The following is a 19,615-nucleotide window of genomic DNA, read 5'->3' as shown; positions in this document are numbered from 1 at the left end:
GTGTGTGCTTCATGGGGAGGGCCCTGAGCCTACGCCTTGTGTCCCTGGACCTCTGTGGTGTCCTGTGACTCATGCAGACATGGAGGAGGCCTCTGTGCTGAGGCAGGAAGGGTGTGGTCCTGTGGGCAGAGCAGGCTGGGAAAGTTTCCAAAGGGCTGGGAGGGCTTTCTTGGCATCAGGGTTGTGCGACCCCACACCCATCAGCATACTGAGTGGTAGGAAAGGCTGTGCTCCTGCTAGGGACTGTTGCCAGCCCCAACCCCTGCTATCTGCTCTGAGGACCAGAACTGTGAGCTGGCCCTGCCTCCTCTCTGGATGTGTCACCTGCCTCCTGCCCTGTGTCTCCCCAGCTCTGAGGAAATGGAGGATTGCTGCAGGGACTCCTTGCTTGCCCATCTCCCCTCCCTGCTTCTCCTCTTGCAGCTGCCTGCTCGGGGCTCTGCAGGTGAGTGTGTCCCTTCCCCCTCCCTGTGTCTCCCTCGGGTGGGTGATAGCCCCCGGAGATCTGCTGGCATCTCCATCAGGACACATGGATATTGGTGGAGGCCTGGCTCTACCCAGATTCTGGAGATCCCCAACTGCTATTTGAAATTAAACACATAAGAAGAATCCCAGAACTGCAATGTAAGGGCAGGGGAGCATGACAGTTTTCTAATGAGTTTATGTCTTATCAAGTAAAAAATGTGGATTTAACTATGAAAAGTATGAAAATAATCGTCTCTTTATTTTTTGTTTCCTGGCTTTATTGCCTTTTTGTTTCCTGGCTTTACCGGTACTTCTATTTCACAAATATTTATAGGGTACTGAGTACATGTTAGGTGCTATTCTGTGTACAGAGCAGACAGTCTCTATCTTTACAGAGCTTACTTTCTGGCAGGGACAGTGAGCACTGAATACCACAACCCTGTACAATCTATGTCTGTTAGAGGAGTGGAGAGCATGGGACAAGGACATAGAGTAGGTGGGGCAGTCAGGGCTGCAGGATGGCTAGTGGGCAGGCAGCAGTGCTCCATAAGGTGGTCACTGTATGCAGTGTGATGGGAACAAAGACATGGAGGAGGTGGGGGTAACTTGTCTGGATCCCGTGGAAAGAGGTTCTCCACAGTGAGGAGCAGCCAGACAAAGCTAGTAGTGGGCCTGGGTGTTCATGGAGCAGAGGAGGCAAGTGTTGGCCGGAGCAGAGTGAATGACGGGGAGAGAAGCAGGAGTTGGGATCAGAGAGCAGGGAGGGTCTTCCTTAATGTGCTTGGGATCACTCAGGCAACTGCAGAATCACTGAAGGGCTTTGGTAGAGGAGGGACATGGTTTTGGTTCCAGGTTTAAAGGTTCACAGACACTGACTGGAGAGAGGATGTCACAAGGAGACTAGTAATTGTCACCCCCCAGGTGAGACAGATAGTGACTCAGCCAAACTGAGTAGCACAGGAGCTGAGAAGTCCGTGTTTGTCAGGTGGTGTTTGTCCTGCAGAAGTGTCCTCCTGTGACACATCTACCAGGTCCTAGAAGACTAAGGCCGCAAGGGGCACAGGACAGTGGGATGAACCCTCTTTGGGAACAGATAGTGATTTGGGTCCTGTGAGCAGTGGAGTGAAGGCAGGTTTTAATGGAAGTAGCTGTGAGGTCTATTTTCTAGCACACGTATAATTCAGTAGAAGACAAATACGTGGGTAAAAACAATAACTTTAGGAGTGGGTGTTGGGAAGTTCCAGGTGTGGTTCAATGAGTAGGATGTTACCATTCGGCCACAGTAGTGCTCTTTGATGAGTTTTCAGTCTTGTCCTAAGAAGAGGCAGGTTGTGCTGTGGTTCTCAGAGTATGGTCGCTGGGACATCAGTATCAGCTTCTCACCACCTTCTTAGAAATTCACATTTTTGGACTCACTCTAAATCTACTGAACAAGGAGTCCTGGGGATAGAGCCCAGCAATCTGTTTCACAGGCCTTCCTGGTGATAGTGATGCCTGTGGAAGTTTAGAACCACTGAGTCAGAGCATCCTTCATGGATGGGCCTGGAGTCAGGAGCACAGGCTATTGAGGAGTCTCTTTACATCATTTCTGTATTTCAAAGCTGTTTTAGGATAAAATTGATCCATTAGGAGTTCTCACAGCTGAGTCCCTCATTCAGGGCCTCCCTCCTGACATCATGTTCCCTTCCCTGTCCTGCATCTCTTCTGCTTTCTCAGTCCTATGTCTGTGTCCACAGAGGAGTTTATGGTGATTGGCCCCTCGGAACCCATTGTGGCAGCGCTGGGTGGGGACATCACGCTGCCATGTCATGTGTCCCCGGCCATGGATGTGGAGAATATGGAGCTGCGGTGGTTCCGCTCCAAGTTCTCAGAAGCAGTGTTCATCTATCAAAACCAGTGGGAGCAGACAGAGGAGCAGTTGGCTCAGTACAGAGGGCGAACCTCACTGGTGAAGGATTTCATCACCCAGGGGGAGGCTGCTGTGTGCGTCCACAATGTCCAGGCTTTCGACAACGGGCTGTATACCTGCTTCTTCAGAATGGGAATCTTCTATGAAGAGGCCGGTTTGGAATTGAAGGTGGCAGGTGGGTGCTGATCAATATTTAGAGACCTGCAGTATTGGAATTCGGAGCTACCTCAGGGTCTAAGTTCATAGCCCTGAATTTATACAAGAGGGAAAGGAGGGTCTTTCACTCTTCATTTATTCAGTATAAATATATAGAACTTCTGGTACGTGATAGCTATTGTTCTCTGCACCTGGATAACTCAGTGTAACAAATAAATATCCCTGCCTTGTAGAGTTTATATTATACAGACAATAAATGGCCAAATAGATAGGTTATAGACAATGTTAAATGGTGATGAGTAGAGACTTAGCCAAATAAATATTCTAGGGATGAGAGTTTCAAGCAAAAGAACACCGTGTGAGACACCTGAGGGAGGAGTGTGGCTGGTGTGTCTGGGCAGAGAGAGAGGCCACATGATCAGTGTAGAGGTGAATAGGACGGTGGTGAGAGGTGACTATCTAGAATATAGAGGTGTTCCTGGTCCAGGTGGACAGAGAAGGGATGTATCAGGAGAATCCCATGAGTAACGCACACTTGAGAAGACATTTGGGTGAAGCAGACAGTGTTCTGAAATGGCCTTTTGGTTGATGGATCTGTGTGGGGGCATACACAGCTGGTGATTGTAGTTCTGAGCAGTCAACAGAATTGTACTGGGAATGGAGTGTGTACTCCCTGACAATTGCAGATGGTGGGATTGGGGACGAAGTGGATAGGAGTTTTGTTTGCGGGGTAGTGGGGGTGGTAAAATTAGACCACCAAAGACTTCATGTGCTCTTATGCTGTTTAGATGCAGGGCTAGGAATTTTAAACAGAGCAGTGGAGTGAGGTGTGTGAGGGCAGGTTTGCTTTAGCAGCTGTAATCAAGGGTATATGGAAGATGAGCAAGACTGGAGGCCTGGATGTAGTTATGGGGTGGAGAGGATGGCCCCCTGCATTCATGTAGGGGCAGTGTGGTGGGAAAGGAGCACTACAGCATCAGAGAGAATTGGAAAGTAAACTGAGTTTACTTTACATTACTTTACTTTAAACTGAGTTTACTGAGGAGATTTGGGGACAAGGACAGTTTGGAGGCATGGAGAGAAGGGAATTCAGGTACTCACAGTTTTGTTTTGTTTTTTGGCTTTTTAGTGGTAGAAATATTGATTTTATGTGTAAGCTGCAGATTGCTGCCATAATGCTGTGGAACAAAGACATAGAAATCTCAGTGGCCTATAACAACAAGCATGTATTTAATCTGGCATTCAGGGAGTTCAGCTCATCTGGGCTGTGTTCAGCTAATCTTAACAGGTCCTGCTCATAAATCTTCGGTCACATAGGGGAAATATAATTAAAAACATAATCTTCCTGAAGTCCTTAAAGTTCATTTTCACTTTTGTTTCCTTTGTCTTTGGAGACATATCTTGAAAGAAGTTGCTGTGGCTGATATCAAAGAGGTTACTGCTTATGTTCTCCTCTAGCATTCTGATGGATTCCTGTCTCACACTGAGGTCTTTTATCCATTTTGAGTTTATCTTTACGGTGTAAGAGAATGGTCGAGTTTCATTCTACTGCATATAGCGGTCCAATTTTTCCAGCACCATTTATTGAAGAGACTGCCTTTTTTCCACTGTATATTTTTTCCTGCTTTGTCGAAGATTATTTCACCATAGAGTGGAGGGTCCATGACTGGGCTCTCCACTCTATTCCACTGGTCTATATGTCTGTTTTTGTGCCAGTACCATGCTGTCTTGGTGATCACAGCTTTGTAGTAAAGCTTGAAATCAGGTAATGTGATGCCCTCAGTTTTATTTTTGTTTTTCAACATTTCCTTAGCGATTCAGGGTCTCTTCTGATTCCATACCAATTTTTGGATTATTTGATCTAGCTCTTTGAAAAATACCAGTGGAATTTTGATCGGAAATGCATTAAAAGTATAGATTGCTCTAAGCAGTATAGACATTTTAACAATGTTTATTCTTCTGATCCAAGAGCATGGAATGGTCTTCCATCTTCAAGAAATTAAAAATAGATCTTCCCTATGACCCTGCCATTGCACTACTGGATATTTATCCCAAAGATACAGATGTAGTGAAAAGAAGGGCCATCTGTACCCCATTGTTTATAGTAGCAATGGCCTCGGTCGCCAAACTGTGGAAAGAACCAAGATGCCCTTCAACGGATGAATGGATAAGGAAGATGTGGTCCATATACACTATGGAGTATTATGCCTCCATCAGAAAGGACGAATACCCAACTTTTGTAGCAACATGGACGGGACTGGAGGAGATTAGGCTGAGTGAAGTAAGTCAAGCAGAGAGAGTCAATTATCATATGTTTCACTTATTTGTGGAGCATAACAAATGTCATGGAGGACAAGGGGTGTTAGAGAGGAGAAGGGAGTTGGGGTAAATTGGAAAGGGAGGTGAATCATGAGAGACTATGGACTCTGAAAAACAATCTGAGGGGTTTGAAGTGGCGGGGGTGTGGGAGGTTGGGGTACCAGGTGGTGGGTATTAAGGAGGGCATGTATTGCATGGAGCACTGGGTGTGGTGCAAAAACAATGAATACTGTTATGCTGTAAAGAAAAGAAAAAAACCAAACCAAACCAAACCAAAAAAAAACAACCCCCCCATAATCTTCCAACTCAGAATCTTGTCTCTAAGATAGAAGGAAGAAAGCTCCTTTTTCTATAATGTGCTGTGCATCACAGAGATTCTATCAAGAAATGCAAAGATAGAAGAAATCTCATCTTTTCCGTATGCAGACAGAACTCATTCTATATACGTTCTCAGGATCAACAGTTATGAGCCCTCAAGTAGCTGGACTTGCCAGCACTATTTGTCTTAGGTGGTGCATCTTATATTTGCTTGGAAATAGGGTGAGCATATAAGTTAGCTAATTGGCTTTATTCTGAGGAAAACCAAATTCTCCTACCTTAAAAATAAAAAGAATAATTCCAGTGTAGTTAACACAGAGTGTTATATTCATTTCAGGTGTGCAGTATAGTGATTCAACACTTTCACATATACTCAGTGGAATTTCCTTTTTTTTTAAAATTTTTTTTTATAAACATATAATATATTTTTATCCCCAGGAGTTCAGGTCTGTGAATCACCAGGTTTACACACTTCACAGCACTCACCATAGCACATACCCTGCCCAATGTCCATAACCCAACCCCCCTTCTCCCAACCCCCCTCCCCGCAGCAACCCTCAGTTTGTTTTGTGAGATTAAGAGTCACTTATGTTCAGTGGAATTTTCAACAGAAACTCTGCAGGCCAGAATGGAGTGGTGTGATATATTCAATGTGCTAAAAGGTAAAAAAAAAAAAATCTGCAGCCAAGAACCCAGCAAGGGAATCATTCAGAATAGAAGGAGAGATGAAGAGTTTTGCAGACAAATAAAACTTACAGTGGTGTATTATCTATCTATCTATCTATCTATCTATCTATCTATTTATTTATTTATTACCAATTCTCCCATGATGATGACAGGCAGTGATTTTACACATGGATCAAGGTGCCCACTCAGGATAGGCTCCTACCCTGGCAGAGAAGGGGGAGAGAGGGCTGTCTGTCTTCCTTGGTGTGAGCAGTTCAAAGAGAGGCTTCCGGGTTCCTTGAGAAACACGTTCTTGGATCACAGAGCTGGTCACAGATGGGGCCAAACATGAATTAGTTCAGGATTTGAGCCTGAAGCATCTGTGAGGAATCCTGGCACAGCTAAATCAAAGGTGTGGATATTAGGGAGTGAGCTCAGGAGATATGTAGGTTGGTGGAAGTGATGACCAAGTGCCAGTGGGTGTGCCCGCAGATGCCCTGGAGAGTGTGTGAGTTGAGAAGAGCAGAGAAAGATGGGTCATGGAATGAAATTCCTCCTTCTATCCCTCTGGGTGATGGAATTACAACCCTCATGGTTGGGGAGTACTGCCTGCCCTCTGGGCCTGCCACAGGTCCCCATGTTTCTTTCTTCTGTTCCACATGGCAGGACCCCTTACATTAATCCTTGTAGGAACCACCCCCCCCCCAAGGAGCCCCCAAAATGCAATGCTGTCCTTGGAGTTGTGTACAGGAAGGTTCTGCTGGAATCCCTGGGCTCTGGGTGGCCTCCCTGTGCTCTCCAGCTTCTCTCTTCAGGTGTGGGCTCTGCCCCTCAAGTGCACATCACAGGGCCAGAGGAGGACGGGGTTCGAGTTGTGTGCATGGCCTCGGGGTGGTTCCCAAACCCCCAAGTGCAGTGGAGAGCTCTCAGTGGAGAGAAGTTCCTGACGTTCTCTGAGACCCAAGCCCAAGATGATGAAGGGCTGTTCACCATAGAGGCCACTCTTGTGGTGAGTGACAGCTCTTCAGGGAATGTGACCTGCTCAGTCCTCAACCCCATCCTAGGCCAGGAGAAGGCAATGGCCATTTTCATCCCAGGTCAGTATTACTTCTCACTCCTAGAAGGGTGGGATGGTCTGGTTGGGGGTCCCTGTGTGTGCTGGGCTGGGCCATCCTGAGTAGTGCCCTGATGGGGTGTCTGGCTGGGCACAGAACCCTTCTTCCCTCAGAGTTCTCCTGGAAGCTGGCTTTCATGGTGATCCTGACTGTGCTAATGCTCCTACTCCTTGGGGCTGCCTTTTACATCATGAAAGAACATACTGCAAAGCTTGAGGAAATGCAGGAATGGGAGAAACTGCACAGAGACACGGAGCAGGACCAGCAGATAAAGGAGGAGGCACTGAAGGCCAGAGGTAAGGCACGACAGGGCCAAGGCAGACAAGTGTGGAAGCTGGTGCAGAGGAGAAGCAGATAGTAGGGACCTTGGCCAGGAGCAGGGGGCTGAGGAGGACCAGAGAGGACAGGTGGGGCTGTGGAGGCTCAAGGGGTCTGGAGTTAGATCTTCATGGAGACATATAGATGCTCTTGCGGGTTTTCCAGGTGCAGTCTTTGCTGCTCTTAGTGATGGGAGTTTAAGAGTATTTTTCAATTTCTTTCAGATGAACTCCAAGGAGATCTTGGCATATTGTGTCCTTTTCCCAGAAGTTTCTGTGTCACATTTGTAGGAGACATTCTGATTCTTAGTTCACTTGTTTCCTGTGTTGCCTTTCAGACTGGAGGAAATCTGTTTACCTGGCTGGTGAGTGTCCGGATGTCCTTGGGTCTCTTGCCCCCTAAGCCATAGTGTCCCCTCTATGTTTCATGCAGAGACATGAGGACCCATCCCTGGTGAAGTGGAAACTGGCCAGAGGCAAAGCTTGTTCCATGGGCTTTCCCCACCTGGGCTATTTTTTCGCACATGGTGCTTTGAAACCTGGAATGATGGTGGTCACTGAGTCGGTCATGCATTTTGGGTTGATCTACCCACCTCCTGTGTAGCCTTTTAGTCTTCAGTGCAACTGGTTCTCAGTCAACCTGAATACGCTGGAATGTTTTAGAGAAACTATATAAATAAATGGGGTCATTAAATTTAGGAGTGTGTTCCCTCCACATAACACCATCGTGGGAGAGTCTTTTCTCTGCAGTTCCTGGAGGTACTGATCACAAATGTTGGGTAGAGGATAGACAGAGCTTGGGTGGGAATGTCGTGGGGTATGTTGTCAGTGGACCAGTGTTGTGTTTTCTGAGAATGTTTGGACACTTACCCTAGTGCTCACCTAACATCCTGGTTCTTAATTCATCTCCCCTTTTGTGTTATTTCCCACATCTCTCTTTCCTGGAAATCATTGGATTTAGATGTTACATCCATTGGATGCTATAATGGTTTCTTACATTCATGAAATAATGTATACTTTATTCCCTAAAACATTTTCATACATTGTATAATTTTTGACCTTTAAAGCCAATTGAAAGCAGATGGGATACAAATTTTGTGTGGTTTTTTTTTTTTAATGTGAAAATTTCTTTATTTTGGGATGCAATTAATATTGGGATTCATTTTAGAAAAATTCTGTAGATGAAATCTGTTAGTATTATGCATTTTCTTTTGGTAATCAAGAATGGTTGGACATAGTGTATTGTTCTTTGAAGGAATACTATTTTTTATTGAAAACTTATTTGAAATGCACATTTTGAGTTACTGTTGAATCCCCCTGCACCCCATAAAAAAAAGAAGAAATAGATTTAGATGTTGACTGTATTTATGCTGAGTACCTTCCACACTGCTACCAATTATTTTAACCATGAAATTTCTTTAGAGATTAAAATTCTTCTCCACTGGCCCCAGGAAATCTACCTGATTCTTATGCGTTCAGTGTTTCCACAGAAGTTGTGTCTGTTCTATTGTTCAGAAAATCAAATGCATATAGATAACTGGTCTTGCAATGCTTGTGTGCATAAAATTGAATTAATAACTTTTTAAAAAATTTCTTTTCAGCGTAACAGAATTCATTGTTTATGCACCACACCCAGTGCCCCATGCCCTACGTGCCTTCCATAATACCCACCACCTGGCTCCCCCAACCTCCCACCCCCCGCCCCTTCAAAACCCTCAGGTTGTTTTTCAGAGTCCATAGTCTCTCATGGTTCATCTCCCCTTTTAATTTCCCTCCACTCTCTTCTCCTCTCCATCTAAGAGTTTTTTCACCTTAGAGATTCTTAATGTTATAATCAATTGTTCAATTTTACATTCTTTTCATTTGACTCTTTAGACTCTGCTGAATTTATTTATTTATTTTTAAAATTTTGTCTCTTCTGGTTAAGATTGTTTCTCTTGGTTGACTCTTAAATCTACTTGTCTGTAGGAGAATAGAAGTTTAAGAGTTAAGAGTGCTTTTGATTTTTAATTTAATTGTCATTTTGATGGTTTTACTATTCAACTACATGTATCTTTTATTTTTTTAAATTTCTTTTCAGTGTTCCATAATTCATTGTTTATGCACTATACCCAGTGCTCCATGTAACTGGGCCCTCCATAATACCCACAACCAGGCTCACCCAACCTCCCACCTCCCTTCCCTCCCAGACTCAGTTTGTTTCTCAGAGTTTTTATTTTAATGTTGTGGTTTTTAAGACTCAGAACACTAACTTGGCTAAGGTCACACAGCAGGAACTGGCAGGCATGGAACTCAGCCTCCAGTGCTGGCTCTCTGACTGGTGGTCCAGGGAATTTCCCAGAACATCCTACTGTCTGCCCATGTCAGGAAGGTATCTCCTCTCTGGCCTCTCTCCTTACTCTGTTGATAGTATCACCTGTAGCAGAGAGAGGAGGCAAGTGCCAGTAGATCAATACTATGCAGACTTGTTCTGGCTCATGTTTCACCAGGGTGTCTTTCCTTTCAGCTCTGAAGAAGTCACAACTATATGCAGGTAAGTGACTCAGTTTCCTTTGGCTTTACCCTCCCAGCGTCAACTGTGCCACATTCTCTGTCATTGGACAGCACACCAGGATGGGGTTGATGTCCCTGATCTCCTTGTTATGTTTGTTGTGTCCTTCTGAAGACTGCAGGGACTGTCCTTGGGATCACAGATCTGCCTCTATTCTGACCCATCCTCTACTGTAGGTTGCTGTTAGAATTAGCAACACCCACTGAACACACCTCGTTCAACGCATAGTTTTGTTGGTCCAGTGACAACAGAGTGGTCATTTGTAAGGGCAGTTGGACCATGGCATTGATGTGTACTTTAGAATTTGCTGTCTCTGGAAGATTTCAGAAATCAAGCTTGCCTGCTTAGGACTCAGGTCTTCCTTAAGGGATCCTTGTTTCTGAGTCCATTTTACCCTGAAATTCCTACCTCTTTTTGGACCTTCCTTTGGTTTTCCTGGTTTGTTTGCTTGTTTGTTTTTGCTGTTTCTCTGGAATGATGGTCTTCATTTTGCTTCTGCATGCTCTGACTCCTTGTCCAAGCCAGGTATCTTCCTGTAAACCTCCATGGTTGTTTTGGAAGTAGTTTTCTTTAGTTCAGCTGTTCTGATTCTCAGATCCAGAGCCTCCGGGATGTGTAGGGAGTCCTGAGAGTGGGTTTGTGAGATACTGAGATACTGTCATTATATATAAAATCCTATGTACATGTTTATATTACAGCATTAAGAAATTAATTTTTCAAAGGACAGTAACTTATAATTGTTCACAACCATTATCTCTCCTTTTAGGAGAATTTTGGATTTACCTGATGGGCTCAGTACTGGATAGATTTATTAGGCACAATGTGTGAGGATGGCAATAGGAGAAGCTCAGAGGAGTGAAAATTGTTTACCAGAGAAAATCTGGGAGTAAATCAGGGAAAGAAAATGTGGTTGGAGAAGAGAGGAGGAGATGAGAAGGAAAGTGGAGAGCCTGTGATTCTCTCAGAGACACTTTGGGTGGTTGAGAGTAGAAGAGACACTTTGGGTTACTTTGTGTAGAAGAGACACCACAAATGACAGCCATTGTGGTTAGAGTGGGAAGTACACAGAGGACATGCAAGTTATTGGGTGCACAAAAAGTAATAACTTTCTTGACACACGGTTGAGAGATTTCTGGAAAGACTTATATTTATTTTACAGTGCTGTGAAGTAATTTTCTAACTGGGTTTGCTTCACATAATGAGGCCATTTCACCCTGCCAGTAGTAGTCGGGGGAGGAGTGTGATCCTAGGGTTGCTAATGCAATGAAAGGTTATCCAGAGCACCCTCTAGCACTGGGGTGGGTTAAGAATCTGGGCTGTTTGAATCCATAACACATGCCTTTTCTGTCCTGGCTGTTTCTATTTATGATCAGGGACACAGCCTGTGAGAACAGAGAATGGAGATCCATTGGGTAAGAGTCTATGTTGACCAGATGTGTGAGGCAAACTCTTTAGAGAGCCTCACTGAATCTTGGGGCTTATCTGTTAAAAATGTGGATTAAATAGTCTTCTTTTAAGATCACCCCATTCTTTGCTGGATTGAAATGCCTGTGTTTTTAAGTATACCTTATATATGTTCTTTTTATTTTGTAAGGATAGACATCCTTACAGTAGAATCAACACTTTCACATAGGAGGGCTCTTAATGTGATGCGAACAAATGTCTGATCTGATCTTATTCATGAAATTGGAAGAATAATTTCTGATGAACAGCTTGCTGTGGAAATGAGGTGAAGAATGCACTTGGACCACGGAAGTGCACAGCATAGCTCTGGGTGCACTGTGGAGTCTCAGAATGGAACACCAACTCCCTTTCTCCTCTTCCTTCTTCTCCTCCTCCTGATTCCTCATCTTTGCTAATCTGTGTCAGTTGTCATATAGGAATGTAGAGTTTGCTGTCAGCCAATGTCTTAGTGAAGAACAAGTAAAGTTCCCTTTTCTCAAAATGTGACATGTCCGCCCACTTCATGTGATCTGTTTGTATAAGCAAATTAACAGAGCGGACGTTCTACTTTATCTGAATAAACCTGTGGGAGAATAGGGATCCCATGTTGTCAGCAAATATTCAAGAACTTGTCCTGTTCTTATTTTAGAATCATTCTAATTTTGTTCTGGTGTCTCTGTCCTGTTGGAGGTCACAGCTTTACTGGTGCAGACTTTTCAGGGCCTTATGACAGATATACATTTGTTGTGATCTGTTAGCTTCTTTTCTTCTTCCCAAAATGGAGTATGAAGGTTGGAGGAGTTTATGCTTTGCGTCACTGAAGGAGGGGATCCCTGTATTCCTCTCTTGCTCATTTCAGGTCCTCACTTTATAGAGGGTAGTTTGATATGGTCCTTAGGATAATTGGGTTTGAGGCTCCATCTAGGTTTTTGGAGAAATTGTTATTTCACCCTTGCTGCATTCGTATCTCCAGTTCCTTAATCTTACTCACATCTGTAAAGTCCTCTCTGCCAAAACATATTCACAGTTTCTGGGGCATAGGACAGAGCCGTATTTGGGGGCTGATCATGTGTGGTGTCTCCTGCTGCCTTTGATCTCTCTAGGTGATTATAAGGAGAAGCAGATGACTAGACCCAATGTTTTTGAGTTTCCCCTTACACGCAGGGATGTTTTTCCTTGCAATACTCCACGATACAGAAAAGCAAATTCATTACTTTCTTTCACTAGATGTATGTCTTTCTTGTTTTGGACTTTTCTCTCTCCTTCCTTGAATCTTCTCCATTACCTCTTGATGGGGCAAGATTTCCCTGGTGCCATATCCTGAGTTCTCCTCACCCATGGCTGAGAGTCCTCCTCCAAGTGCAGCACCACCAAGTTGTATTGCCTCTACCATGATTTTGAGTCAACATACAAGTTCAGTTCAGTCAGTTTTTTATAAGTAAATGGAAGCCTCAGAAATTTTGATCTCAGTTCTTTCTCAAGAAAACTTAGCTTTTAGGGTAGATGTGTGACTCAGAATTGAGAAAACCTATTTTGATAATGAAATCTGTCAAAGAGCCTTCTTTTTTTGGTCAGTATCCAGACCCTCAGTGGTGTTAAGCTTTATGGCTTGGGTTTCATGGGAACATTGCAACATGATGGCTGTGGGTATATGAGAGAGAGAGAGTATGCATGTGTGTGTGTCAGAGGGGAAAGAGGGGGAGACAGATAAAGGGAGAGAGAGAGAGTATTAATGTGTGTGAAAAATAAATTCATCTGGTGTATGCTTCCAAAACATTTTTCCCTATAACTCTTGGTTCAGTGTATTTCAGAGGATAGATACCCACACTGCTTTGTACAGTATCCTCAAGTCTCTGATTTGTTGTTCACATTTGTGAAATGTGGTTTTGTTATAGATTGGTGGAAGGAGAAGTTCCAGGCCTGTGAGTTACTTCAGTTGTTTGGGTGCTTCTACAGCTGTCCAATGGCTGCTGACATCTCCTTCCGCTTGCTGTAGTCATACAGATGCTGGCATCATCAATGGTGGTGGGGTGGGATGAGGCGGTGAACATCATGTAGCTGGGATTACTGGGTGTGACTGATACTGGAAATAAATGGGTATTCTTTAGTGCTGGAGTCCAGTCTGGCCCTCAAGGGCCCTGTGACATGTCTAACCCCCAGATCTGTCTTATGCTGACTTCTTCTGGTTGGAGGGCTGTGTGCTTCTACCAGAAGGCTCTATCTCAGGAGGTTTAGCCCTCCTTGCATGCAGCTAGTTGTCTGGGGGTGGGGTGGTGGTTGTGTGCCTTGGTATGTGGTAGGGCAAGTCCTTGAATGATTGGCAACTGTCTCTGCAGTGTCTGTCAGTCTGGATCCAGAGTCTCCCATTTCAACCTTTCCATCTCTGATGACAAGACTAGTGTGACCTTCAAGGACTCACCCAAGAACTCAGAAGATGGAGTCTATAGCATTTTGGGCCATGAAGGCATCACATCAGAGTGCTGCTACTGGGAGGTGGAGATCAGGAATGCAGATACAAGTGAGTGGGGGCTAGGGGTCTGTAGGAGAGATGTGGAGAGGAAAGGCTGGTACCAGGAATCCCCAGAAAAGGGGATCTGGGCTGTGGGAGTGTATGAAAAGAAAGTCTATTCCGTCCATGATAATTCAGAACTCCTTGTTCCAATTCCCCACAGGGTAGGGGTATTCCTGGACCGGAAGGAAGGGGATGTCTCATTCTACAACATGACTGATGGTTCCCATATTTTCTCCTTCCTTCTCACTTCCTTCTCTGGGACTCTGTTTCCATAGTTCAGGTTGAGGGCAGGAGATGTGTCCCTGACCATCTGCTCTAGGGTGGGCAGGCCTGTGCAGACCTCTGTACTCATTAACAACACTCCTTGTTCTTCAGAGGATCCTGTGAGCCTCTCAGGGCAGGGGCTCCATTCAGGATGTGGTATTGATGGTGCTCTCCTAGGGGCTGAATCTCCATTACTCCCCTGTGGCCCTGAAGCTATGTCCGCATAATGCTCCAGCACTGTTCCAGTTTCGTCATGGTGGCTCTTCTGGGAGCTCAAGACTCCCAGGAGTAATAGCCTCTGAATTAGTCCTGAATGGCTGGGTGTCTTGCCCTTCTCTTCTGGGTGTAGACTGCTGGGGTTGGTTATGAGAATAGTCAGTCAGTTCATGCCTTATGCTCAGGTATTAGAAAATAAATGCTGACCTTTTCAGGTGTAATGAGGTTGGCTGAATTTTTCTGTTGGAAGTCATGTTCCTTTTGATCATGGACATTATCTCATGGAATCTTTGTATTGTTTTGATATGAAATAAGATGAGGTCTGAATTATTCTGAAGAATTAAATGGTGTTTATTTTATATAGTTTGAGTTGCACAGATGAACCCAGAGGCTATGGGTGGGTTACCAGCTCTATTTTAGGAAATGTGCACTCTGACTAAAAAACATTGTCCATCTGAACATTTCTGAAGAAATGTATGGCTAATGGACTTGAAGAAGAGTGGAGTGTAGTATTCTATTGTACAGGCTAAGTAAGAGATTACTGCTTATGTTCTCCTCTGGGATTCTGATGGATTCCTGTCTCACATTGAGGTCTTTTATCCATTTTGAGTTTATCTTTGTGTACAGTGTAAGAGAATGGTTGAGTTTCATTCTTCTACATATAGCTGTCCAGTTTTCCCAGCACCATTTATTGAAGAGACTGTCTTTTCCACTGTATATTTTTTCCAATTTTGTCGAAGATTATTTGACCATAGAGTTGAGGGTCCATATCTGGGCTCTCTACTCTGTTCCACTGGTCTATGTGTCTGTTTTTATGCCAGTACCATGCTGTCTTGGTGATCAACTTTGTAGTAAAGTTTGAAATCAGGAAACGTGATGTCCCCAGCTTTATTTTTGCTTTTCAACATTTCCTTAGCGATTCGGGGTCTCTTCTGATTCCATACAAATTTTAGGATAATTTGCTCCAGCTCTTTGAAGAATACTGGTGGAATTTTGATCGGAATAGCATTAAAAGTATAGATTTTTCTAGGCAGTATAGACATTTTAACTATGTTTATTCTTCCGATCCAAGAGCATGGAATGGTCTTGCATCTTTTTGTGTCTTCTTCAATTTCTTTCATGAGTGTTCTGTAGTTCCTCAAGTACAGATCCTTTACCTCTTTGGTTAGGTTTATTCCCAGGCATCTTATGGTTCTTGGTGCTATAGTAAATGGAATCGGTTCTCTAATTTCCCTTTCTGTATTTTCATTGTTAGTGTATACGAAAGCCACTGATTTCTGCATATTGACTTTGTATCCTGCCACGTTGCTGAATTGATGTATGAGTTCTAGTAGTTTGGGGGTGGAGTCTTTAGGGTTTTCCATATAAAGAATCATGTCATCTGCAAAGAGAGAGAGTTTGACTTCTTCATTACCAATTTGGATACCTTTTATTTCCCTTTGTTGTCTGATTGCTGTTGCTAGGAATTCTAATACTATGTTGAACAAGAGTGGTGAGAGTGGGCATCCTTGTCGTGTTCCTGATCTCAACGGGAAGGATGCAAGCTTTTTCCCATTGAGGATGATATTGGCTGTGGGTCTTTCATAGATAGATTTGATGAGGTTCAGGAATGTTCCCTCTATCCCTATACTTTGAAGCGTTTTAATCAGGAACGGATGCTGGATTTTGTCAAATGCTTTTTCTGCATCAGTTGAGAGGACCATGTGGTTCTTCTCTCTTCTCTTATTAATTTGTTCTATCACATTGATTGATTTGCGAATGTTGAACCATCCTTGTAGCCCAGGGATGAATCCCACCTGGTCATGGTGGATAATCTTTTTAATGTGCTGTTGGATCCTGTTGGCTAGGATCTTGTTGAGAATCTTAGCATCTATATTCATCAGTGATATTGGTCTGAAATTCTCCTTTTTGGTAGGGTCTTTGCCTGGTTTGGGGATCAGGGTAATGCTGCTTCATAGAAAGAGTCAGGAAGTTTTCCTTCTGCTTCAATTTTTTGAAACAGCTTCAGGAGAATAGGTGTTATTTTTTCTTTGAATGTTTGGTAGAATTCCACAGGGAATCCATCAGGTCCTGGGCTCTTGTTTTTTGGGAGGTTTTTGATCACCGCTTCAATCTCGTTACTAGATATTGTTCTATTCAGGTTTACAATTTCTTCCTGATTCCATTTTGGGAGTTTATAGTTTTCCAGGAATGCATCCATTTCATCTAGGTGGCTTAGCTTATTGGCATATAACTGTTGATAATAACTTCTGATGATTGTTTCTACTTCCTTGGTGTTCGTTGTGATCTCTCCCTTTTCATTCATAATTTTATGTATTTGAGCTTTCTCTCTTTTCTTTTGGATTAGTGTCACCAATGGTTTATCGATCTTATGGATTCTTTCAAAAAACCAGCTTCTAGTTTCATTGATACCTTCTACTGTATCTCTGGTTTCTACCTCATTGATCTCAGCTCTAATCTTGATGATTTCCCTTCTTATGTGTGGAGTTGGTTTGATTTGTTGTTGATTCTCCAGTTCTTTAAGGTGTAGAGACAGCTGCCGTGTTCTGGATTTTTCCATTTTTTTGAGGGAGGCTTGGATGGCTATGTATTTCCCCCTTAGGACCGCCTTTGCTGTATCCCATAGGTTTTGGACCAAAGTGTCTTCATTGTCATTGGTTTCCATGAATTGTTTCAGTTCTTCCTTGATCTCCTGGTTGATCCAAGCATTCTTAAGCAAGGTGGTCTTTAGCGTCCAGGTGTTTGAGTTCCTTCGGAACTTTTCCTTGTGATTGAGCTCCAGTTTCAAAGCATTGTGATCTGAGAATGTGCAGGGACTCATCTCAGTCTTTCGGTATCGGTTGAGTCCTGATTTGTGACCCAGTATGTGGTCTATTCTGGAGAAAGTTCCGTGTGCACTTGAGAAGAATGAGTATTCTGTTGTTTTAGGGTGGAATGTTCTATATATATCTATGAGGTCCATCTGGTCCAATGTGTCATTCAATGCTCTTGTTTCTTTATTGATTTTCTGCTTCGATGATCTGTCTATTTCTGAGAGAGGCGTGTTAAGATCTCCTACGATTAGTGTATTCATAGCAATATGACTCTTTATCTTGATTAACAGTTTTCTTATGTAATTGGCTGCTCCCTTATTGGGAGCATAGATATTTACAATTGTTAGATCATCTTGGTGGATAGTCCCTTTAAGAATGATGTAGTGTTCTTCTGGATCTCTGACTACAGTCTTTAGTTTAAAATCTGATATGAGAGTCTGATATGAGAGTCGCTACCCCAGCCTTCTTTTGAGGCCCATTGGCGTGAAAGATGCTTCTCCATCCCTTCACTTTCAGTCTGGGTTCATCTTTAGGTTCAAAATGGGTCTCTTGTAGACAACATATAGATGGGTCCTGTCATTTTATCCAGTCTGCAAACCTGTGCCATTTTATGGGCGCATTTAGACCATTCACATTGAGGGTGATTATTGATAGATACGTTTTTATTGACATCGTGTTACCTTTGAAGTCTTTCTTTCTGTAGATTGTCTCTATATTTCTGTTCAATGCTATTCTTAGGATTTTTCCTCTTTATAGAACCCCCCTTATTATTTCCTGCAGTGTCGGCTTGGTGGTTGCATAGTCTTTTAAGCCTTGCAGGTCCTGGAAACTCTTTATCTCTCCATCCATTTTGAATGTCAGTCTTGCTGGATAAAGTATTCTTGGCTGCATGTTCTTCTCATTCAGTGCCCTGAATATGTCTTGCCAGTCCTTTCTGGCTTGCCAGGTCTCTGTGGACAGGTCTGATATTATTCTGATGGGCCTTCCTCTGTACGTAAGGATCTTCTTTGTCCTAGCTGCTTTCAAGAGGTTCTGCCTACAATTATAATTCTTCATTCTTACTATTAGGTGTCTCATTGACTTTCGAGAATCTGTAATCTTGGGGGGAAACCTTTTGGCCTCTAGTACATGAATGCTGGTTCCATTCACGAGATTGGGAAAATTTTCATGAAGAACTTGTTCCACTCTATCTTCTAGACTTCTTTCTTTCTCCTCTCCTTGAGGGATCCAATAATTCTGATGTTGGAACTTTTCATGCCGTCATTTATTTCCCTGATTCTGTTTTCGTGGCTTCTAAGCTGTTTGTTCCAGGCTTCCTCCTAATCCTTTCTCTCTATCTGTTTATCCTCCAGATCACTAATTCTATCTTCTGTCTCAGTTACTCTAGCGTTGAGAGAATTTTGGTTAGATTGGAACTCATTGAGAGCATTGTGAAGCTCATCCCTAGAAGCTTTCAGCTCTTCCCTAATATTGAAAACATGATCTCTGGTCGTTTTCAGTTCAGCCCTAATCAATTCCGTTTGGTCACCCACGGCTTTCTCCAACCTAGCTATTTCTTGGATAATTGTTAGCCTGAATTCTCTTTCCGACATATTGTCTATGTTGATAGCCGTTAGCTCTGTTGCAGAAGGTCCATCCTCTGTATTTTTCTTCTGTTGGGCATTCCTCCTTCTAGTCATTTTGGTGAGAGATGGCTGAACGCGTGTAGCTGGGTGTATCGACTGTGGTGCAGTCAAGGTGCACCCTGGAATGCTTCTGAGCAATCAGGGTTCCCCACCCAAATGAGAGGAAAAAGAAAAGGAAAAGAAAAAAAAAGAGAGAGGGAGAGAGACAGGAAAGAAAGGTGAGATAAAAGAGAAGTTTTACCCCAAATGGGCCCCAAGGTAAGATTTATGAAGTATACAAACAGACACAGACAAACAAAAAGACTGATAAAAGTATATGACAAGAGAAAAAAATATATATATATTTGCATATATATATATGCAAATAAAGGAAGAACCTCATCAAAAAGAACCTTGAGTGTAAGATTTATATACTATCAGGACAAACACAAAAACACAGAAATACTGGTGGAAGAAAAAGATGGGAGAGTGGTTGTAAATTCTCAGTGTGGGCGAGAAAGGTTGATTTGATTCTTCCTGGATGTATCTTGATATCTTTGTTAAAGGACTCAACTTTCCTAAGATAAGGGGGGATTAGGAATTGGTTTACCTATAGGGGTGGCATTGATTGGGGAAAGGGGATTACCTTGAAGTTTAACTCTATATGAATATTAGAAAATAAAAATTTAAAAAAGGAATAAACTAAACTAAAATTTAAAAAAAAAGAAATTTATAAAATAGAAATTCAAAAGGAAAACACAGGTGTATGTATCAAAAAGTTCAGGTTAGAAGGTTATTATGGAATTTGATGTACTGGACATCTCACTGTGACGGTAAATAGGTTAAAAAATTATCTATATAATAATAAAAAATTAACTATATATAAAAAATGAGCCAGAATAGTGGGATCGAATTAATAATAAAAATTGTCCTATGAAGTAGTGGTG

The 19,615-nt window shown here is 43.0% G+C and overlaps 1 protein-coding gene across 1 annotated transcript; it reads left to right on the top strand.

Moving 5' to 3' along the window:
* Nucleotides 1-228: 228 nt before the first annotated feature.
* LOC116588970 (butyrophilin-like protein 1) lies at nt 229-14,773 on the top strand. Its single transcript, XM_032340751.1, is given in 11 exon segments — nt 229-445; nt 2,202-2,549; nt 6,649-6,930; nt 7,045-7,065; nt 7,068-7,244; nt 7,491-7,511; nt 7,604-7,630; nt 9,772-9,798; nt 13,155-13,181; nt 13,596-13,619; nt 13,622-14,773. Coding segments are annotated over 11 exon segments (1,509 nt in total). The 5' UTR covers nt 229-315; the 3' UTR covers nt 14,047-14,773.
* The last annotated feature ends 4,842 nt before the right edge of the window (nt 14,774-19,615 follow it).

This window comes from Mustela erminea, chromosome 4 (assembly GCF_009829155.1).
Source record: "Mustela erminea isolate mMusErm1 chromosome 4, mMusErm1.Pri, whole genome shotgun sequence".
In the NCBI taxonomy this organism is placed as follows: domain Eukaryota; kingdom Metazoa; phylum Chordata; class Mammalia; order Carnivora; family Mustelidae; genus Mustela; species Mustela erminea.
The sequence above is the reverse complement of the archived record's forward strand: the minus strand, read 5'-3'. Positions and strand labels throughout refer to the sequence as shown.